The sequence below is a fragment of the Sinocyclocheilus rhinocerous genome, unplaced genomic scaffold, assembly GCF_001515625.1.
Source record: "Sinocyclocheilus rhinocerous isolate Xijiao unplaced genomic scaffold, SAMN03320098_v1.1 scaffold1004, whole genome shotgun sequence".
In the NCBI taxonomy this organism is placed as follows: domain Eukaryota; kingdom Metazoa; phylum Chordata; class Actinopteri; order Cypriniformes; family Cyprinidae; genus Sinocyclocheilus; species Sinocyclocheilus rhinocerous.
The window spans coordinates 23,599-43,079 of NW_015627248.1; the positions used below are offsets into that span (position 1 = coordinate 23,599).

The window sequence follows — 19,481 nt, forward strand, 5'->3', positions numbered from 1 at the left end:
GAGCAGAGCTTCCTGAAAGGTTGAATATATATATATATATATATATATATATATTCTTACCCGTGTCTTCTCTCACTATAATTGTCAATAAAATAATCAATAATCTATTAACTTTGACCATTAAATGCATACTTTTTATGGATGGCAGATTACTTAAAAATAAATATTTATGTAACTCGTGTAATACATAATTAAATGAAAAAATCATTAAATTAAAAATAATTTGTATTTATTCATGAATTAATATATTGCATAATGCAAAGCAAAGAAGTCTATGCTATATAGTCGCTAATTATGAAGTCCTGCAGAGTGACAATCTATTTTTAAACTGCCGTTTTCTTGGGGATCCTTAATGAAGAGAAGCATGCAACTTTCAACAACAAGACTTAAGAGAAGGGTAAGTTTCACCGTATTATTAAAATAAAGATGTCACTGTTTGTGAAAACTGTCAAAGTAGATTAAAAGTCAAGTTTGACATTTCATTTATTTGAGTTCCCAAAAGACAACAGTGGCACAGAAATGACATACTTCACCTTTAAATAGACTTTGGATTCTATTACATGTATACCATTAAAATTCTGTTAAAAAAGCTGCATTAGTGTTAAAACTAAAGTAATTGTTTGAAATGTAAACATTTGTTTTTTTTCAGTCAGCCTGAAACATGATCAGTAGAGTAAGAAAAAAGAGAAACGGAGAGAAAATTAACAAGCTTAATGAAGGGAGGAAATTCTGAGATGGAAAAAAAAGGTGGTGATACACAAAGAGTCAGGTCATTGGGCCTTGACACTTGAAATTAACTTCTTAAATTATCATAGGTTGTCATCTTATGTAATATTCATGTTGTTTGTGTTTCTGAAAGATACCAGGAAAAAAAAAAGCAAAAAACTTATTTTCTCAAAGTTCAAAATATCTTTTGAACTTTGTTCATCAAAAAAAATTGATCATGGTTTCCACAAAAATAGAAAGCAGCACAACTGATTTCAGCATTAATAATAATGAGAATTATTTCTTGAACACCAAATCAGCATGTTAGCATGATTTCTTTTCACGAGACACTGAAGACTGGAGTAATGACTGCTGAAAATTTAGCTTTGCCATTACAGGAATACATTAAATGGTTAGTTCACCCAAAAATGAAAATTCTGTCATTAATTACTCACCCTCGTGTTGTTCCAAACCCGTAAGACCTTCGTTCATCTTCGGAACACAATTTAAGATATTTTTGATGATGCAAAAAATTTTATCATTATGCCGGTCAGCGCCGGTGCCGCCACACGCTCGTGTCATGATACTGTCGTGAACGCGCTTCCACAAGTGACGCAGTAGAAACGAAAATGTGGAATAAAGTCGTTATTTTTGTTTTCTTTGCACAAAAAAGTATTCTCGTAGCTTCGTAACTTTACAGTTGAACCACTGATGTCACACAGACTACTTTGTCGATCATCTTGGTACTTTTCTGGACCTTGAACGTGGTAGTTACCTTGCTGTCTATGGAAGGGTCAGAGAGCCCTCAGATTTCATCAAAAATATCTTAAATTGTGTTCTGAAGATGAACGAAGGTCTTACGGGTTTGAAACAACACGAGGGTGAGTAATTAATGACAGAATTTTCATTTTTGGGTGAACTAACCCTTTAAATACGTGAAAGTAATTTCATAATATTAAATGAAAAAGTGTAGGCATAATTTCTTAGCCAGAGGCCATTGTACACAAGAAAAGCATTACTTTATGTGTGGATCATGTACATGAATTAATATGCTAACATTTTGACATCTTTGTTTGTTTGTTTTTTTACTTTTCAGGTCTGCATGTACTGAATAGGTGGCCAGAGATCTCTCTATTGCTCACCCACACTTGCAAACACACATTTTACTCATTCCATGTTGGTTGCCAGCTCTAATTTTGTTTTGCTGTTTATTTGAAATATGAAGTTTACCGTAAATGCAGCTGGTACGTTTCAGTTATATGTATAAAACAGACAGTTTCATTTTAACATGTTTATATTATTTCAATTGTCTTGACAAATGAATGTTTTTTTCCTCTTGTGAATGTAAAATTACTATTCTGTAATATGAAATGTGTTTTGTAAATACATTTGATTTGGGAATTAAAGTCTGCGTTTTTCTGCATGAAAATGTCAATTTCATGCTGCAATCACAACAAAAGAAGTTTATGTTATGTCAACTGACCTTTTGTTCCTTAAATTTTATTTGCTTTTTTCGGTGTGTTGATACCAAAACTAAAAATTTCACTCCTTCCATGTCTTTTGAATTCTAGAAAGTCAGCGCTCTGTTAGCGGATCTGGCCAGATGGACCAGTCATCAGGTAAGAAACCAAATACCTCAATTTCACTTCAGTTTACTCCACTTGGAACTCCATTTGGTGTTTCTTTTAGTCCGTTTTTATTAGTTTCATCTTGCATGTTGGTGTATTAAATCATCTTTGTTTTTTATATATATCCTTTAGAGCTTGAAATCACAACATCTGCTGATCAGGGTGAGAGCAGCGGTGGTCAGCCAGTGGATGATGAGCTTGATGGACTTCCAGTCTTTGGAACAGATGAAGATGACTGGGAAATTGACAGTAGCTTTGCTCAGAAAGCTTTGGAACAGATGGAAAGGAACAGCGATGATAAAAACGAAAGTCAAGATGGAGTGCCAACTAGTTGTGCAGATGCAGGTGAGTTTGAAAATGAATTTACTGAGCAAACTGTCATATGCTAAAAGGTTTGCTAAACATACATACTTAGGTCTGATAGACCAAGTGTGTGTAGACACAAATTTGTGCATGAAATCTGCGTAGAGATTTTCACAAACAAATCATAATTCACCTATAACTTTCATACTAAAATTTTTAGTTGCGAAAAAATTTAGGAACAACTGAAACCACACGCAATATTGGGTCTGTATAAAATAGTCCAAATTCATTAACATTGGAATGGGGTTAAGAACAATTGTATGTGCATATACACGAGTTGTGAATTAGTCAGATTGTTTTTTGTGACGATTTCAACTGTGCGTATAAATACAAAGTAATCCATGCCATTATTAGTGAATGAGACCCATTCTAATATAATTATGCAGTAAATCATTATTTGGTTTTTAAAGGAAATGGTTCTTTAATGTGAGTTAACTATAAATCAGAATGTAGTTTAACTTATCTGGACTCTTTTAAAATTGGGATCCTTTTTGACTACGGAAGAGAACAGCTCATCTATCAATGGCTCTTCAGAAATGGATGAGGAACGAGCGAAGGTTTCTGAGGACACCCCCATGACCCCTTTATCAGACACTATTATAGGTAAAACAAAATGAAATTATTCTAAATAGAATTTATTTTCAGTAATTCTGCTGGGTTTTTTTTCCCCTGAATAATTTACTCTGGTATAAGTACACTGGTTTTATGATGAGCTGGACGCCATGTTAAGAGAATTATGGAACTGCATATGTGAAAATGCTACTTTTGTCCTCCTCTGTCAGATATCCAAGACGTACAGTCTGAACTTAGAATTGAGTCATCGCGAAGTGATGCTAATGTAAGTATAAGTGAAAAAACATTGACACGGTGTGTTAATAGAAATGGGCACTCAGTGGCCACTTTATTAGTTCTAAAATATTGACCCACTTTTGCTCCCAAAACATCTTAAAGGAATAGTGCACCCAAAAATGAAAATTTGCTGAAAATGTATTCACCGTCATGCCATCCAAGATGTAAATGAGATTGTTTCTTCTTAGGAACAGATTTGGAGAAATTCAGCATTACATCACTTGCTCACCAATGGATCCTCTGCAGTGAATGAGTCCAAACAGCTGATAAAAACATCACAGTAATCCACACGACTTTGGTTGATCAGTTAATGTCTTGTGAAGTGAAAAGCTGTGTGTATATAAGAAACAAATACATCATTAAGGCATTTTTCATTTTAACCTATTGTTTCTGGCTAAAATATCTCTATCCATAATATCACTTTTTCCAGTGAAAAAGTTATCTCGTTTGAGTAAGGAGAGAAATATTCACAGATCAAGCACAATTTACAAGTGAAAACAGTTCTGTTGGTGGATTTTCGGAGTACTTCAGAGGCTGGAAGTGACGGTTTAAAAATAAAACGCCTTAATGATTGATTTATGTGGATTTAGCTTCACAAGACATTAATTGATGGACTGGAGTCATGTTTATTATTGTGATGCTTTTATCAGCTGTTTGGACTCTCATTCTTACGGCACCCATTCACTGTAGAAGATCCATTGGTGAGCGAATTATGTAATGCTAAATTTCTCCAAATCTGTTTCAATGAAGAAACAAACTCTACATCTTGGATGGCCAGAGAGATGAGTAAATTTTAAGCAAATTTTCAATTTTGGGTATAATATTCCTTTAAATTCTACTTGGCAGGCTGCTGAAGGACATTTGCATTAGCGAGCATGTACTGGTGGGCCCAATGAAGTGGCTGCTGAGTGTATGTGGTCGAAGGGGATGGATAGTTTTATTCCTATTTCACAATTTTGGCTGCTTGTTAGTGGTGTTGTTCCAGTGTTAAATAGGTCTGTGATGTTTGATTATAGTGCTTTTTGTTCCTAGTTACAGCCGGAGCCTCCTTCTGAATGCACAGACAGAGAAACAAGTTACTCAACTGTAATAAGAATTAAGGATGAGCCTATTGATGAAGAATATGATAAAGCATTAATGCCCCAGTCCGACATGAGCCGTATTAAACAGGAGCTTGACAGTTCTGAAAATAATGAGAATGAGGTAAGATTTAGTCTTGTTCTGTGCTGTTCAATTTGTTGTAAAAACATACGTCATATGTAATAAATGACTTTTGAATCATTTCAGGCCTCCTCTGCATCAGATGAACTGAGGATTAGCTCTGTTTTCTCTGTCAGTGGACACAGCAGTGATGCAGTTTCTGGTGAGTGCATAAAGATTTCACTTTCATCACGTTACTGTTTACCATCAGCTTTACTGTTACTGTCACTAATAACTGTGTGACATGAGGTCTGGGTGATTATATCAGTAATTTTCAGCTTTTTGATGATGGTCGATAAAGATCTCAATATTAATGTATTTGCTTCAAAAAAAAAAATTCCGTTCTAAGAAACCAAAATTTCACCAACCAGCCATTAAAGCAAAATAGATTAATATCTAAAGCAAATGTTTAATGAAACAACTTTCAAGATGCAAGTAAAATGTTCTAAAAAAAATCAAGTCATGTAATAATCAAAAATATTTACCTATACTGTGGAAATTTTTTTTTTTTTTAAGAAATTAATACTTTTATTCTGCAAGGGCGCATTAAATTGCTCAAAAGTGACTTTATGATTTCTATTAGAAATAAATGCTGTTCTTTTGAACTTTCAATCAAAGAATACTGAAAAATCTTTATCATGGTTCTCCACCATAATATTAAGCAGCAAAGCAGTTTTCAACCGTGATAATAATTAGAAATGTTACTTGAAGGATCGTGTGACACTGAAGACTTGCTGCTGATAATTACAATAGCGTACAGTTAAAATTGTAACGGTATTTCAGAATATTACTATATTTTTCGATCAATTAAATGCAGCCTTAGTAAACATAAAAATCTCTTACTCTTTAAAAAAAATCATACTCGCCCCAGTCTTTTCAAAGATAGTGTACGTATTCTTTCTAAAACATTTATGTGCATAGAAATTAGTTTTGAATCCATTTTTTGAAACTGACCCTTTGAACTGATTCACAGAAATTAATCAAACTTAACAACTTTTGTTATTTCATACAGCATCTATGGCATCCTCCCATGCATCTTCATTCTCAGTAATGTCCCATAATGCTGCTACACTCAGAGGAACTACTTTACTTCTGCCAGTGCAATCCCAAACTCAGCTTCAGCTCCGGCTGCAGCCCAAGACCCAGATGCATCCTCAATTCCAGACTCACTCCCGAATGCAGCCGCCCATGATGCCCCAAACTCACCTACAGCCTCCTCCCCAGCCACCCCAGGTCCATGCTCCTCCACCCACAGTGAGGATCTGCTGCTCAGGCTGTTCTAAAGTCCTCCAGAAAGGTCAAACGGCATTCCAGCGAAAAGGCTCCAACCAGCTGTTTTGCTCCACCGTGTGTCTAACTAGTTTCAGTTTACCCTCAGTTCAGTTTACCCCCATTATTGCCCCTAAGAAAACCTGCCACCTCTGCCTTAAGTGAGTTCTAATGATTTATATATACTTTGTTGTTTACTATATAATGAATCCATCTTCTGTCACTTTATTAATTGTATAGATAACTGAAAAAATGTGTTAAAGGAATAGTTTACCCCAAAATTGTTATTTGTTATTTACTCACCCTCATGTTGTTCCAAACCTATAGTCTTTCTTCTGTGGAACACAAATGAAGTTAATCAAAAAATCTAAGTTGCTCTTTTCCGTACAATGAAAACGTATAGGGCCAGATTTACTAAACGGAGCAAATGCATCTCCCAATTCCATAAAAAGGCCAATGGGAGTGGAAAGTTCTGCAGGTGACCTTCTGACAATGTGCAAATTAATAAACACAGCCAGCTTATTTTCATAATGACCATCGCAAACTCCCAAGAGCAGGGCTTTAACCTTAAGTAAATCACCTTAGTAAATCACATTGCATGATTTATTTAAATACTCTCCTCCCATTAATTAAAAGGGACACTCCTACAAATGCACATGCAATAAGGTCAGCTGCAAAAATAAAAAAAATCGTGTCCAAGCCTTTTCGTTGCTGCTTTTTCATTAGTAAATCCTGACAGTAGTTTTTTTAATGCCAAAATGCTTTAATGCTTTTAGTAAAATCTGATCCATAGTGATCCATAGTCATTTTTGGAGATCATGTTGTGTGGAATACAACAGCTGAGAAAATCTAAACAATTACTATTATGTTCCAGGGAAAAAAAATTAGAATTTGGAATGAAAAAAAAAAAAAGTGAATAGTGACAGAAATTTTTTTTTTGGATGAACTATCACTTTAAGACAGAACAGCTACCTAGAAAAAAATGTGGAAATTGATTATATAATATTGATAATGTTTCAAATATTTGGTTATGCGTAATTTAATGCAATTATACAAATGGTATGTGATAATTTTTTATAATATCTTTATTGTTTCAAAGGGTCATTGTCAATTTAAAGGACTTGATAACAATCCCCGTGGGCTCTATGAACACACTAAAGGAATTCTGCAGCCAAGCTTGTCTAAGTATTTATAAAAACAGATATGAAGATTCACCTCCAAATCTATATACACAATGCGGCATGTGTAAGTTGGTCAAAGAGGTAAGGCTTAATTTATTCACGATGTAAAATTAGATGAAACAAACATTTTGTTGTTTTGATTTTTTAATAATTTGTTACTCCCTTATGGGGGTTGGATTGTTTATGATAAATGCAGATTGTGAAGTAGGTTATTTGTAAGTACACTATGATGAAATGCATTCAGTTTTCCGAATAAAGAGTACAAGATGTTATTTTCACAAACAGTTAAAAAAAGACATGGGAGAATTACGGCCCTCAACATGGTGTAATCCTGCCTGAGGGGGGGCACTTATCTTGAAAATGCTTTTTTGCGCCATTATCTTGCATTATGAGCTAATTGAGCCTCTTGCACAATTTGAGAAGCTTTTGAGAAGCCAAGAGTTTTTTTTAATAGTTTAGATTTACCACCTTAACAATCATAAATGTACTGAGTATGTTCACCAGAGAAGTATAAATAAACCATAGAAGGTAAAATAAGCCATATATCAAAAATCAGAAAGCTGCCTTGCTAAGTATGTTTACACACACAAGGAATTTGTCTTGGCGACAGGAGCTTCCAGTGCAGAAGAAAGTACAGACATAGTGCAAACATACATGATAGTGCAGACATACATAGGAATTAAACATTAGAGATGAAATGTAACACTAATATAAGAAAAACAGAAAATTAAAGAATGTGATATAATACAGAAGTTGAAATATAGAGAAAAAAACAGTTGTTTTAATGAATGTGCAGATATGTTATTTACAAGTGTACAGTTTATGTAGTTTACAAATGTACAATTTTCAGATGCTATGTAGGCCTATAAATGTGTCAGTTACAATGGTCAATGTATAGATATGAAAGTTTTAATTGTTCAGGATGAATATAGCCTGTGGGAAATAAACTGTTAATGTGCCTGGCTGTTCTGGTGGTCGGTGCTTTGTAGCGCTGACCAGAAGGAAACAGTTGAAAGAGAGAGTGGGCTGGGTGTGTGGGGGCCAAAGTGATTTTTTTTTAGCCCTTTTCCTCACTCTGGAGGTGTAAAGATCTTGGAGGTTGGACAGGGGGGGAACCAATAATCTTCTCAGCAGTCCTGACTGACTGTCCGTTGTAGTCTCTTGATGTCTGATTTGGTAGCTGAGCCAAACCAGACAGTTATAGATAAACACAGGACAGACTCAGTGATGGCCGAGTAGAACTGTTTCAGCAGCTCCTGTGGCGGGTTGAATTTCCTCAGTTGGTGAAGGAAGTACAGCCTCTGCTGGACCTTTTTTAGCAATGGAGTCTATGTGAGTGCCCCCCTTCAGTTCCCGAGAGATGTTGGTGCCCAGGAATCTGAATGAATCTACTGTTGCTACAGTGCTGATCATGATGGTGAGGTGGGGGGAATGCGGGGGGGTTTCTCCTGAAGTCCACAATCATCTCCACTGTTTTGAGCGTGTTCAGCTCCAGGTTGTTCTGACTGCACCAGACAGCCATCTCTTTAACCACCTGTCTGTAAGCAGACTCGTCTCCGTTGTGTATGATGGTAGTGTTTAGATGGTAGTGTCATCTAGTGTCATCTATCAAATTTCAGGAGCTTGACAGAGGGGTCTTTTGAGGTGCAGTCATTTGTATACATGGAGAAGAGCAGTGGGGAGAGCACACATCCCTGGGGGGCACCAGTGCTGAACGTGAGAGCCTCTCAAAAGACTTCATGACCACAGAGCGTCTGTAGTCGTCAAGTCCAGTGATTTTGGGACTGGGGACTGGAATGATGGAGCGTTTGAAGTAGGAGAGGAATACACACAGCTTCAGTGATCTATTGAAGATCTGGGTACCTTTGCTCCATTTCAGTTATTTGTTCAGCCAGCTGTTGCAGCGCTGTGCTCACACACGTGTCTGGAGGAACATACACATTCGCGAGAATGAAAGAGGAAAACTACCGCGGCAAGTAGAAAGAAATATATAATTGTCCTCTGACTCTAACGTGACATGCTGTCTTAACTCTACACTTATGATGCGAGATGCTGAAAACTGTCACACAATTCTTCTGTAAATATCTCTTTAGCCCACTGCAAGGTCATAGAATGTCAATGCAGCCTGGAATCCATTCAGTGAAATGCTGTGTTTAAGACATGCACTGTTTTTCTTTGCTTTACAGATTCAGCATGAAGTGACTCATCTGGGTGCTGTGCACAAGCTGTGCAGCGATGAATGCTTTGCACGCTTCAGATCCTCCAGAAACCTCTACATGAGCTACTGCGAGAACTGTGGCAACTGTACAGCCTCAGGAAACTATCACCTGGTTCAGATAGAAGATAGTATTAAAAAGTTCTGCCGCACCGAATGCATCGCCAATTACAAACAGGTACCCCAACATAACCCGAATGAACTTGCTGTTCTCTGCTCAAGCTGTGTTTGTTATTCATGGTCTGATTCATTCATTTTTACGTCCCGTGGGATATGCAGATTTGAATTTGACTTGTCTCCCGATCCCATTTCTTTTCTGCTATAACTTTGCAGTCAATAGAAGTGAAAAGGCCAAAATACATGTTTTAAAAACAAAATAATTTTGTGGATTTAAAGCTGTTGTCTTTCTCACTGTGTTGCAGAAAAGTGGCAAGAGGCTTCACTGTCCCTACTGCCAAGACGTCAAAAATATTGAACACATGATGGAAGGGACAAACATACAGGGTGTCACAGAATTCTTCTGCTCTCAAAGATGTGTGGCCTTGAGTCAAGCATCTCCCAGTTTGACAGGTAAATATTTGAAATTTCATAACTTCATTTTTTTTTCAATTATAAAAAAATTGTTAATCAGTTGTCTTCAGTGTCTAAAAAAATACTTTGTTTTAGTAAAAATATAAATGATTCAAAACAATTTAATAAATTATTTCAAAGTTAGATTAATTATTTTTAAAATAAATTTTTTTTTTTTTTTAATTGCAGTGTGTGACTTATTCTTGATGAGGTTTTATGAGATTCACCTAAAAAGTGTTTTCTTGTGCTAATCTGTCTTGCTCTGCTCTTTAGGCACCTCTTTCCCATGCACAACTTGCAAGAAGGTAGCCGTTCCTCAGTATCACCTTGCCATTTCTGATGGGTCCATCAGGAACTTCTGCTCATTAGATTGTGTGGGCAAATTCCAGGTGTTGCATTGTTTGTCTCTATTTTCAGTACTTTATTATTATTATTATTATTATTTTACAAATGTTTTTATAAATGTGATGTGATGGACATTGTTTCCATCCACATTATTATATATACTCATGTTCCTTGTTGTTAAAAGAATTATTAGATTGTTAGTTTGTGTAGTCTATACACCTGCTCGTTTACAGGTGTAAAGCTTCATTTGCTCTCTTTCCTCCACACATATTATATTGGTCTTACTAAATCAGATGTGAATTTTCCTTTTTTTTTCTCTATAGGAGAAACTGAATGCATCCGTACCTCATAACCAGATGAATGGAAACTCACATGGACCTCAGCCTCCGAGCACTGCACCACCTCGACCCACCACCGACCATCTCCAGCCCACTCAAACTTCATCCAGTGTTCCTGGCCCAAATCACAACCCTCCCCCACCTTTTGTAACACCATCCAATCAAAATCCGGTTCCAACTTACGTGCCAGCTCCTAGAGTGGTTAACTCACAAGACACCCAGCAGCAATGGCCAATCAAGCCTCCCTTGTCCTCTGACACAGTACGGCTGACGTGCAAACAGTGCCAGAATCAGTTCAGCTCAAAGCCTGAGGTTTTCCAGTTCAAGGTATGGCTTCCAAAAACAGTCACATGAGCGAGAGTGACTGAATCGGTGGCTGAATCACAGCCGTACTAATACTCAGAACAACAGCGCAATTGCAAGCGTGATGTTACTTTTATACAACACCTCTGTAATAACAAGCTTCAGACAATATTGGCCAGATAGTTAATTATTTAGTGAAATTATTCTTTGTAGTTCTTCAAAAATATTGTAAAAACTTTTTTCCTTCTTTTAGGTTCACGCAGGGTTGTTCTGTTCTCGAGCGTGTTGCGACACATACAAGAGGGAAAGCAACGTGAAAGCTTTGTGCGAGTACTGCAAAATAGAGAAAGTTGTCAAAGACATCATCACATACGAAAAGCAGCCGAGATCTTTCTGTTGTGAAGGTTTGTGAAACATCTTTACTTGATTCTTACATATGTGATTCTTTATGGAGCCCCACACATGACATGTGGAGAAAACATTTTTTTATATCATGGCCACAAATTAAGAACTGGTTTCTACTACAGTGGCCATGATTTACTAATTTGTTCCCTCGTTTTAGTAAATCGTGGCCACATTGAATTAATTTGTTCCCTTGTTGTTGTAAATTGTGGCCACAATTTGCTAATTTGTTCACTCATTTTTGTTTAATCAAAATGAGGGAACAATTGGAAAATTGTGGCAACAATGTACTACGACGCGGGAAAGAATTAGTAAATTGTGGCCATGATTTAACACAAAAGAGGTGATGAATTAGTAAATCATGACCACGAAGTTGTGGGAATGAATTCTTAATTCATGGCCACAATATATATTTTTTCCTACGTCGTGTGCAGTTTTTTACCATTGGGTCACAAAAACAAAATGGCATTTGTTCTGTTCTGCTCATGTGATCTTAATTGTTTTGCTTATTATTGGGCTTATGCAATTCACATTAATATTATTACATTTCTTGGAACGTTTTCATTTACTTGCTTACAATAAACAATTTAGTTCATGTTTTGGGTGGCCACTTAATATACAATGTAAAAACGTGAAGAAAATCAAGTTGAGAACTTGATAATGGTTGGTGTTTATGCCTCACTTTTCCGCATACATTCATTTGTCTTTCATTCATTCTTTCTTCTTTTATAGGCTGTAAACTGCTTTTCAAGCATGACCTTGCCAAACGACATGGAGGTCAATGCAGGGTTTGTGCCTACTGTCAAAACATGACCCACAAAACCATTCAGAACTTCTTTGGGGGCAAACTTGAGGAGTTTTGCACAGAGGAGTGCATGTCTCTCTACACAGTGCTCTTTTATGAGGTTAGAGAACATTTATTTGGGATTTTAGCTGTTGCTGTTCTTTATTTCTTTAAGAAAGCCTTACTATCATCTCTTTGGTTGGGGTTAAAATTATATTGCGAACTGATCGTCAGTGTTTGCTTTTGTATGCAAGATATACACTGTTGAATTCTTCATACCCTTTTTTAAATTGTTACTCATTTTTGCTTCATTCCTGCATGAATTTATGTCAGATGGCCAAGTGTCATGGCTGTAAGAATCAGGGCTCACTAAAGGAAAGCCTCGTCTGGGATGGAACAACAAGACACTTCTGTAACCTGTCCTGTTTGCAGCAGTTCTGTTCAAAGTGCATTACCCCTCATCAGCCAGCAAGCAATGGTAGTCATATGTAAAACTGATCTAAAACTATATACCGGTAGTAGGGCTACCAGTTGACATTGTGTTTAACACATTTATTTATTTAGCGGAGTGAAACCTGTTGATAAAGACCCTTAAAGTCCCTGTAAAGTCAATTCTGAGAATTGTTTCTGAATGCATTATAAATGTTACAAATGTATTGCTGAAACATATTACAAACACTGTGAACTATGTAGTACTGAATAGTGGAGTTAGACCGTTAAACAGTTTTTCACCAATTCTGTGTTCAGGATTTTTTGGGCGGGGCTAAAAAGGGGGTTCGATGACGCACTGGAGCCCCCGAGCCATGGCCCCTCCCCTAACACTATAACTAGAGCACATTCGCATCAGTTCACCCGCTCAATCGCGAGTTGTCAGTACCGTTAGTAACACACAGCCTACACACACACAGCTAGCTAGCTATGCCTTTGTCACTGAAATGCGTATTTCCTGGTTGCGATAACATACAAAACAGCTCGGTGTCCTTATTTAAATTTCCTAATAATGATTATATCAAAAAGAGTTGGATTAATTTTGTGAAGAGCCACCTTGATGGAGAGCTGAGGATCACCACCAAAACCCGCCTCTGCAGTGATCATTTTACACCGGATAAATTTATAAACTTTCATCGGAGACAACTGGGATTCACTGATAATCCGCTGTTACTGGTAAATGGGGCCGAACCGACTATTTCCCGCCTCGGCCTTCATCCTCCCGTCCGGACACGCCCCCAGCGTTTGAGAGCAGAGGATACCGCCCATTTTTTCAAGATTTTGATCACTTATTTTATTGACTTGGCGGATTTTTTTCATCATTCAAATTTGGCTGAGTGGTTAAAAATAAATTTTTCTGTGGTGTGACAAACTCAGAACACATTTAATATTGCCTTTACAGGGACTTTAACAAATTCAAGATTCAAGAGTTTAATGCAGGGGTGCCCAAACTCGGTCCTGGAGGGCTGGTGTCCTGCAGAGTTTAGACGCACTGGAGCTCCCAAGCCATGGCCCCTCCCCTAACACTATAACTAGAGCACATTCGCATCAGTTCACCTGCTCAATCGCGGGTTGTCAGTACCGTTAGTAACACAGCCTACACAGTTTGCTAGCTAGCTATGCCTTTGTCACTGAAATGCGTATTTCCTGGTTGCGACCAGGACCGAGTTTGGGCACTTCTGGTTTAATGTCATATGTACTGTAAAATTTCATGATCAAAACTGGTTTTATTATGAGATGGACTCACTCTTGTTGCATCATCATTGAAGGTACTGTGTCTAACACCACTACAGTTCAAGCTCCATTATCTCTGTCGAAAGACATGCCTGTAATTGGTGGTGTGGTGTCGCTGGCCTCCACATTACCGGGAAATACTGCTCTCACAGGTATTTCTTCGATGTGTCTTTAAGTGATATCAAACTGCAAAATCTTTTAATTTGTTTTAATTGTATTAATTTTCTTTGCAGGAGCTCTACCTACCTCAAATGCCAGCTCAAAAAACATTGGTGAAGTAAGTACTGATGCACACATTGTGTTACAAAGGGTTGTATAACGTACACACTACTGTTGTTTTTTTTTTACTTTTCTGCAAGAAGCATTCAGGAAGGATGCATTCAATTTTATCAGTAAACGTATTTATAATGTTGCAAAAGATTTTTATTTTAAATTAATCTATTTAATTTGAACTTTGCATTTCTCATAGAAGCCTGCAAAAAAAAAACAATATTAAGCAGCACAACTGTATTAATTAATTTGTTACATTTATATGGCACTTTTCTCTATACTCAATGTGCTTTACACATTGAGTATAGAGAAATCTCCTTCAAATAAGAAATGTTACCTGAGCACTAAATCAGCATATAAGAATAATTTCTGAAGGATCATGTGGCACTGAAGACTAGAGTAGTGGTGCTGAAAATTCAGCTTTGCATCACAGGAGTAATTTATGTTTTAGAATATTTTAAAATAGAAAACTGCTATTTTGAATTGTGATAATATCACTGTTTTTACTGTATTTTTTATTAAATATTGGAGACTAGAAATGCCCCAAACTTTTGAATAGTAGTGAATGTAAAGATGCATTTATCAAAGGTGACTGAAATAAAAGTTAAAATAACTAAGGAGCAAAACTTTTTACAATTACAAAGTAAATAAAACAATTCAAATAAAACACATAATTATTTTGGTAATTCTCCTGGGACGATTTAATTTTTTTCGTCATGCATTAAGCTGAAAGACTTTATATAATTGTTCTTATTACTTTTGTTCTTGTTATTATTTTTATTATATGTATGTTTTTGTATATTTGTACATAGTTATTTATTTATATATATAATTTTCAAACAAAACTGTTATATAATTGTTTTGAAATGATATATATGACTGAATTGTGAAATTGAAATGTTTCCTCTTGCCATGAATATAGCCACTGCTGCTGACATGGCGTTAAATCATAAATAAATAAATAAATTAAGTTTTGGTATTGCTATTGGCGACTGAAATTTTGGTTTCATAAAAACTTTGTATTATGTGCTTCTTTTTGTCAAAATATGATGTTTTTGTTTTTAGCCCTTACATGTAATGATTTTTCTAATAGGCCAGCACACAAACCGATGCTGCAGTGGCTGGTATTCCATATCGAAGAATGTTGAAGAACAAAGCTCTCATGTGCAGACCTATTACTGAAGAGCAAGGCGTCCAGTGTCAGCCTGAGCCTCCAATTCCTCCAAATCTGTGCCAAACAGGTCTGTCTGCCTCACTTTTACGGTCACGCCTGCCAGAAGTCCTTATGCCGTACTGTCATAAACAATGTAAAATATGTTGAAATGACATATTGCATTTACACTTTCTACGTCCTCAGTGATTGATGAAAATGGAGAGAAAGTGAAGCTGGTGCCAGTGCCGGTGCCCATTCCGATGCCAATCTACATCCCAGTCCCAATGCATCTATACACCCAGTACACACCCTTTCCACTGGGCCTACCTCTACCGGTATGTCATCTTTGTAATTACCTACAATTATTCTGTGCTATAGTTTAAAGCTCATCTTGAATCATTTTGTGCTGTTACCTCCCAGGTGCCTGTTCCCATGGTCATCCCTGGATCTCAAGACTCTGCCGAACAGAAAGACACTAAATGTAGCCTGCCTGCTCAGAGCTCAGTGGAAGACGATGATGTGGAGAAGGGAAAAGACAAGCTTGCGTCACACGGTGCATAAACATTTTATTACTATTGGACTTTTTACTTATCCAAACATTTCTATCCAGATAAACTCCTTAAAGGGTTAGTTCACCCAAAAATGAAAATTCTGTCATTAATTACTCACCCTCGTGTTGTTCCAAACCCGTAAGACCTTCGTTCATCTTCGGAACACAATTTAAGATATTTTTGATGAAATATGAGGGCTCTCTGACCCTCCCATAGACAGCAAGGTAACTACCACACTCAAGGCCCAGAAAAGTACCTAGATGATCGACAAAGTAGTCCGTGTGACATCAGTGGTTCAACTGTAAAGTTACTAAGCTACGAGAATACTTTTGTGCGCAAAGAAAACAAAAATAACGACTTTATTGTGAGCGTGTGGCAGCGCTGACCCAGATCCGGTGTAATGACATCATCACGCCGGATCTGGGCCACACGCTCGCGTCATGATACTGTCGTGAACCCGCGTCCAAAGTGACGCAGTAGATACGAAAATGTGGAATAAAGTCGTTATTTTTTTTTTCTTTGCGTAAAAAAGTATTCTCGTAGCTTCGTAACTTTACAGTAAGTACTTCAGTATTTGATTGTATGAGGATTATTGTCTTGCTCAGACCAGGGCAGCACTTACAGTGGTGATTTGGAGTCAGAGGCCAGATCAACACCCTTCAGCTGGGCAGATACTGAGGATCCTGGAGTCAACGTGAAGCCACTGGTGCCATCGACGGAACTAGAGGAGCCGGTAGCTGCTCCGACCACGTCTTTGTCATCAGAGCAGCCAGATCTGGAAAATGATTTTCCTCGCTGTAAGTTACGATTTAAGAAATGTTAATTGATTAAAATATTTAGTTGCAATCTGTTATTTTTTTCTTTAGTTAAAGGGGTCATATGATGCTGCTAAAAAGAACATTATTTTGTGTATTTGGTGTAATGAAATGTGTTTATGCGATTTAAGGTTAAAAAAACACATTATTTTCCACATTATTGTTTCTCCTCTATGCCCCGCCTTTCTGAAACGCGTCGATTTTTACAAAGCTCATCAGTCTGAAAAGCGAGGTGTGCTCTGATTAGCCAGCTATCCAGTGCGTTATGATTGGCCGAATACCTCAAGCGTGTGACGGAAATGTTACGCCCCTTACCATAAGGAAAAATTTAAATTGCATCATATGACCCCTTTAAACATGCCAACATCTTAATGATTTGTGCTTTTTGTGTATATTTAGCTTTTTGTATATATAACTCGGTGCTAACTTAAAATAATTACTTTTTCATTTTTCCAGCACTTTATGGACTTAGCATTCATTTATAGCATGTCCTGATGCTCTTTTCATTCATTTTTGAACAAATGTGGGTAATAGTTCATTCTTGATGTGTTTTGATGATATTTGATTAAAAAACAAGTGATATTTTTGGACTGCAGTGCATGAAATGTCCCTGATGCTACTAAGATGTGATTTAATGACATTACACAACTTTGATCTCTTGCGTTAAAACTCGTAATTTTAACAGATTTTGTGTTTTTATAATGTGTAAAATCTCCCAAAATTATAACACACATTGTCATTTTGACAGCATCAGCTGACCCTGGATCAGCTAAAGAGAACAGACTGGTATTGACGCTGAAGAGACGTAAGAGGGGCAGAGACAGCCACACTCCCAGGAAAAGGGTATGTAATCTGACTGAATCAGATTCCTGGCTTATTGAAAAGACATTTGTCATGAGCGACAGAACGACAGAGAATCGGCCAGAGTCTTTTTGCAGTTTGGAAGTTTGAAGTGTGAAGTGGGTTGATTCCCAACTTTTAGATGAACGATCAAGACTGAAGTGTTTCCAAAGTCTCTTGTCCAAATATGAAGTCTCCCAAATGAAAAGTTTAGCAGTCTTAAATGTCTTGTTTTCCACTTGAATTAGTTATCATAATGGTTCTGAAAGTGTATGGTTTGGTAAAGACTCAATTCATGTCAAATGACAAGTTGATCAGTATATAGATAGGAGCACACTAACTGCAGAGAGACTATTTCTTTCTAGAAAGCTTAGATTTTAAAAAAAGTTTTTAACATTTAGGATCATTTGGCTGTATCTGTTGTCAAGATTCAGGACTGTTAAATGTTCCAAAACATTTGTATAATTTCTTGCATTGTCATGTATTGGTAGTTTACATTTTTGACTGGTCATTTTAAAAATGATTTGCGCTTGGCAGATATAGGTATTGATGTTATTCATTTGTCAATGGCAAATCACAAGGCTGTTTTGTTGTACATAGAAAACTTGTGGAAAGTTCTATAGAGAGATGTATCTCTGGTTATACAAGACGTTGTGCAATAAACCATTGAAGTTCGTTCACATGAAGATGAGCAAGTGTAATAGCTGTTGTCGAAAATTGGGATCATTTGTGGACTGTGGACATAAACAAAAAAGTTGGATTCCTATTAAATTTTGAATGTTGTGGACCATTTAATGAACCAGAATGAAATGAAATCAGTCAGAGGAATCTGTACATCTGGCTAAATTAATTCAATAAAATATTTAATTGGATAAATAATGTCACTGTTATCCTTGGAAATAAGCAGTATTGTTCATGCCATATTGGCTGAAAAATGAATCAAAAAGCTCTAAGAAAAATATGAATCCAGCCCTGGTTTTGGATATGCTATGAAACAAAATGAAGGTAAATTAAAGTCTTCATTAAACTGATAGTTCACCAAAAAATGACAATTGTCATAAATGACACTTACTCACCTTCATGTAATTCTTAACCTGTAGGATTTCTTTCTTCTGTGAAACAGATGAACTCTAATAACATTTCATTTGTGGGTGATCCATTCCTTTTAACACTTCTTATTTAGGTGTGTGTCGTGTGCTGAAATGACACATTTAGATGTCATAGTCCCATCATCCCCTACAGACCGTCGCTCATTACAGAGCTTTACTGGGTTACTGACAGAAATAAAACTCCTCCTTTTTCAGAGCTTAAAATACCGGCTCCAATTTCTGTGTGAGCTTAGCTTAATCTAGGAAGAATTGGTCATTATTTTTATTCTCGTTTCTTGTACTAGTTACACCACAAGTAAAATGAGCGAAGAAAAAAATCGAAATGTGAATGATTTTTAATGATTAAAGGGGTGGTTGATTTGCGATTTCACTTTTTTAACATTAGTTCGTGTGTAATGTTGCTGTTTGAGCATAAACAATATCTGCCAAGTTACGAAGCTGAAAGTTCAGTGCAAACGGAGATATCGTCTTTTGACGGTTCTGACGGTTTCGTGCCTACAAAAACGGCTGGTAGGGACTACAACAAGTTACTTCCCGGGTTCGTGACATCACAAACCCAGATAAACCCCGCCCCTGGGAACACGCAAGAAGGGGTCGAGGCCATGCTCGGCATCTCTCTCTCTCTCTCATTCAGATCATTAGCTCAGCTCTGTTCCATTTATACACTTATTTTCACATAGCTATGAGAAGTGTTAAACATGGACGCGCGTGCAGTTGCCGTACTGTATTAAAGCTTTAATCAGGATAAAATCGTATATTAAAAGCTAATATAAGCAGTAGCATTTACAAATAACAGCATATCTAAAAGTATGAGACAACGACAAACAAAAAAGATAGGCCTACCATTAAAAGCCGTGCTTGCACAGGTT

The 19,481-nt window shown here is 36.8% G+C and overlaps 1 protein-coding gene across 2 annotated transcripts in view; it reads left to right on the plus strand.

Moving 5' to 3' along the window:
* The window catches only part of LOC107725224 (zinc finger MYM-type protein 4-like), a 39,436-nt gene that overhangs the window by 12,280 nt on the left and 7,675 nt on the right, over positions 1-19,481 (plus strand). The window contains exons 2-23 of one of the 2 annotated variants that reach the window (XM_016534417.1): positions 2,277-2,324; positions 2,466-2,678; positions 3,201-3,299; positions 3,479-3,534; positions 4,578-4,748; positions 4,833-4,908; positions 5,758-6,175; positions 7,114-7,276; positions 9,382-9,588; positions 9,833-9,980; positions 10,254-10,369; positions 10,649-10,990; positions 11,220-11,370; positions 12,101-12,273; positions 12,486-12,630; positions 13,910-14,026; positions 14,108-14,151; positions 15,238-15,385; positions 15,502-15,632; positions 15,718-15,850; positions 16,454-16,645; positions 17,412-17,506. In XM_016534417.1, coding sequence (XP_016389903.1) covers positions 2,309-2,324; positions 2,466-2,678; positions 3,201-3,299; positions 3,479-3,534; positions 4,578-4,748; positions 4,833-4,908; positions 5,758-6,175; positions 7,114-7,276; positions 9,382-9,588; positions 9,833-9,980; positions 10,254-10,369; positions 10,649-10,990; positions 11,220-11,370; positions 12,101-12,273; positions 12,486-12,630; positions 13,910-14,026; positions 14,108-14,151; positions 15,238-15,385; positions 15,502-15,632; positions 15,718-15,850; positions 16,454-16,645; positions 17,412-17,506 — 3,354 coding nt within the window. In that variant the 5' untranslated portion in view covers positions 2,277-2,308. The remainder of the gene's footprint in view (positions 1-2,276; positions 2,325-2,465; positions 2,679-3,200; positions 3,300-3,478; positions 3,535-4,577; positions 4,749-4,832; positions 4,909-5,757; positions 6,176-7,113; positions 7,277-9,381; positions 9,589-9,832; positions 9,981-10,253; positions 10,370-10,648; positions 10,991-11,219; positions 11,371-12,100; positions 12,274-12,485; positions 12,631-13,909; positions 14,027-14,107; positions 14,152-15,237; positions 15,386-15,501; positions 15,633-15,717; positions 15,851-16,453; positions 16,646-17,411; positions 17,507-19,481) is intronic. The other variant, XM_016534425.1, reaches the window with a different exon arrangement.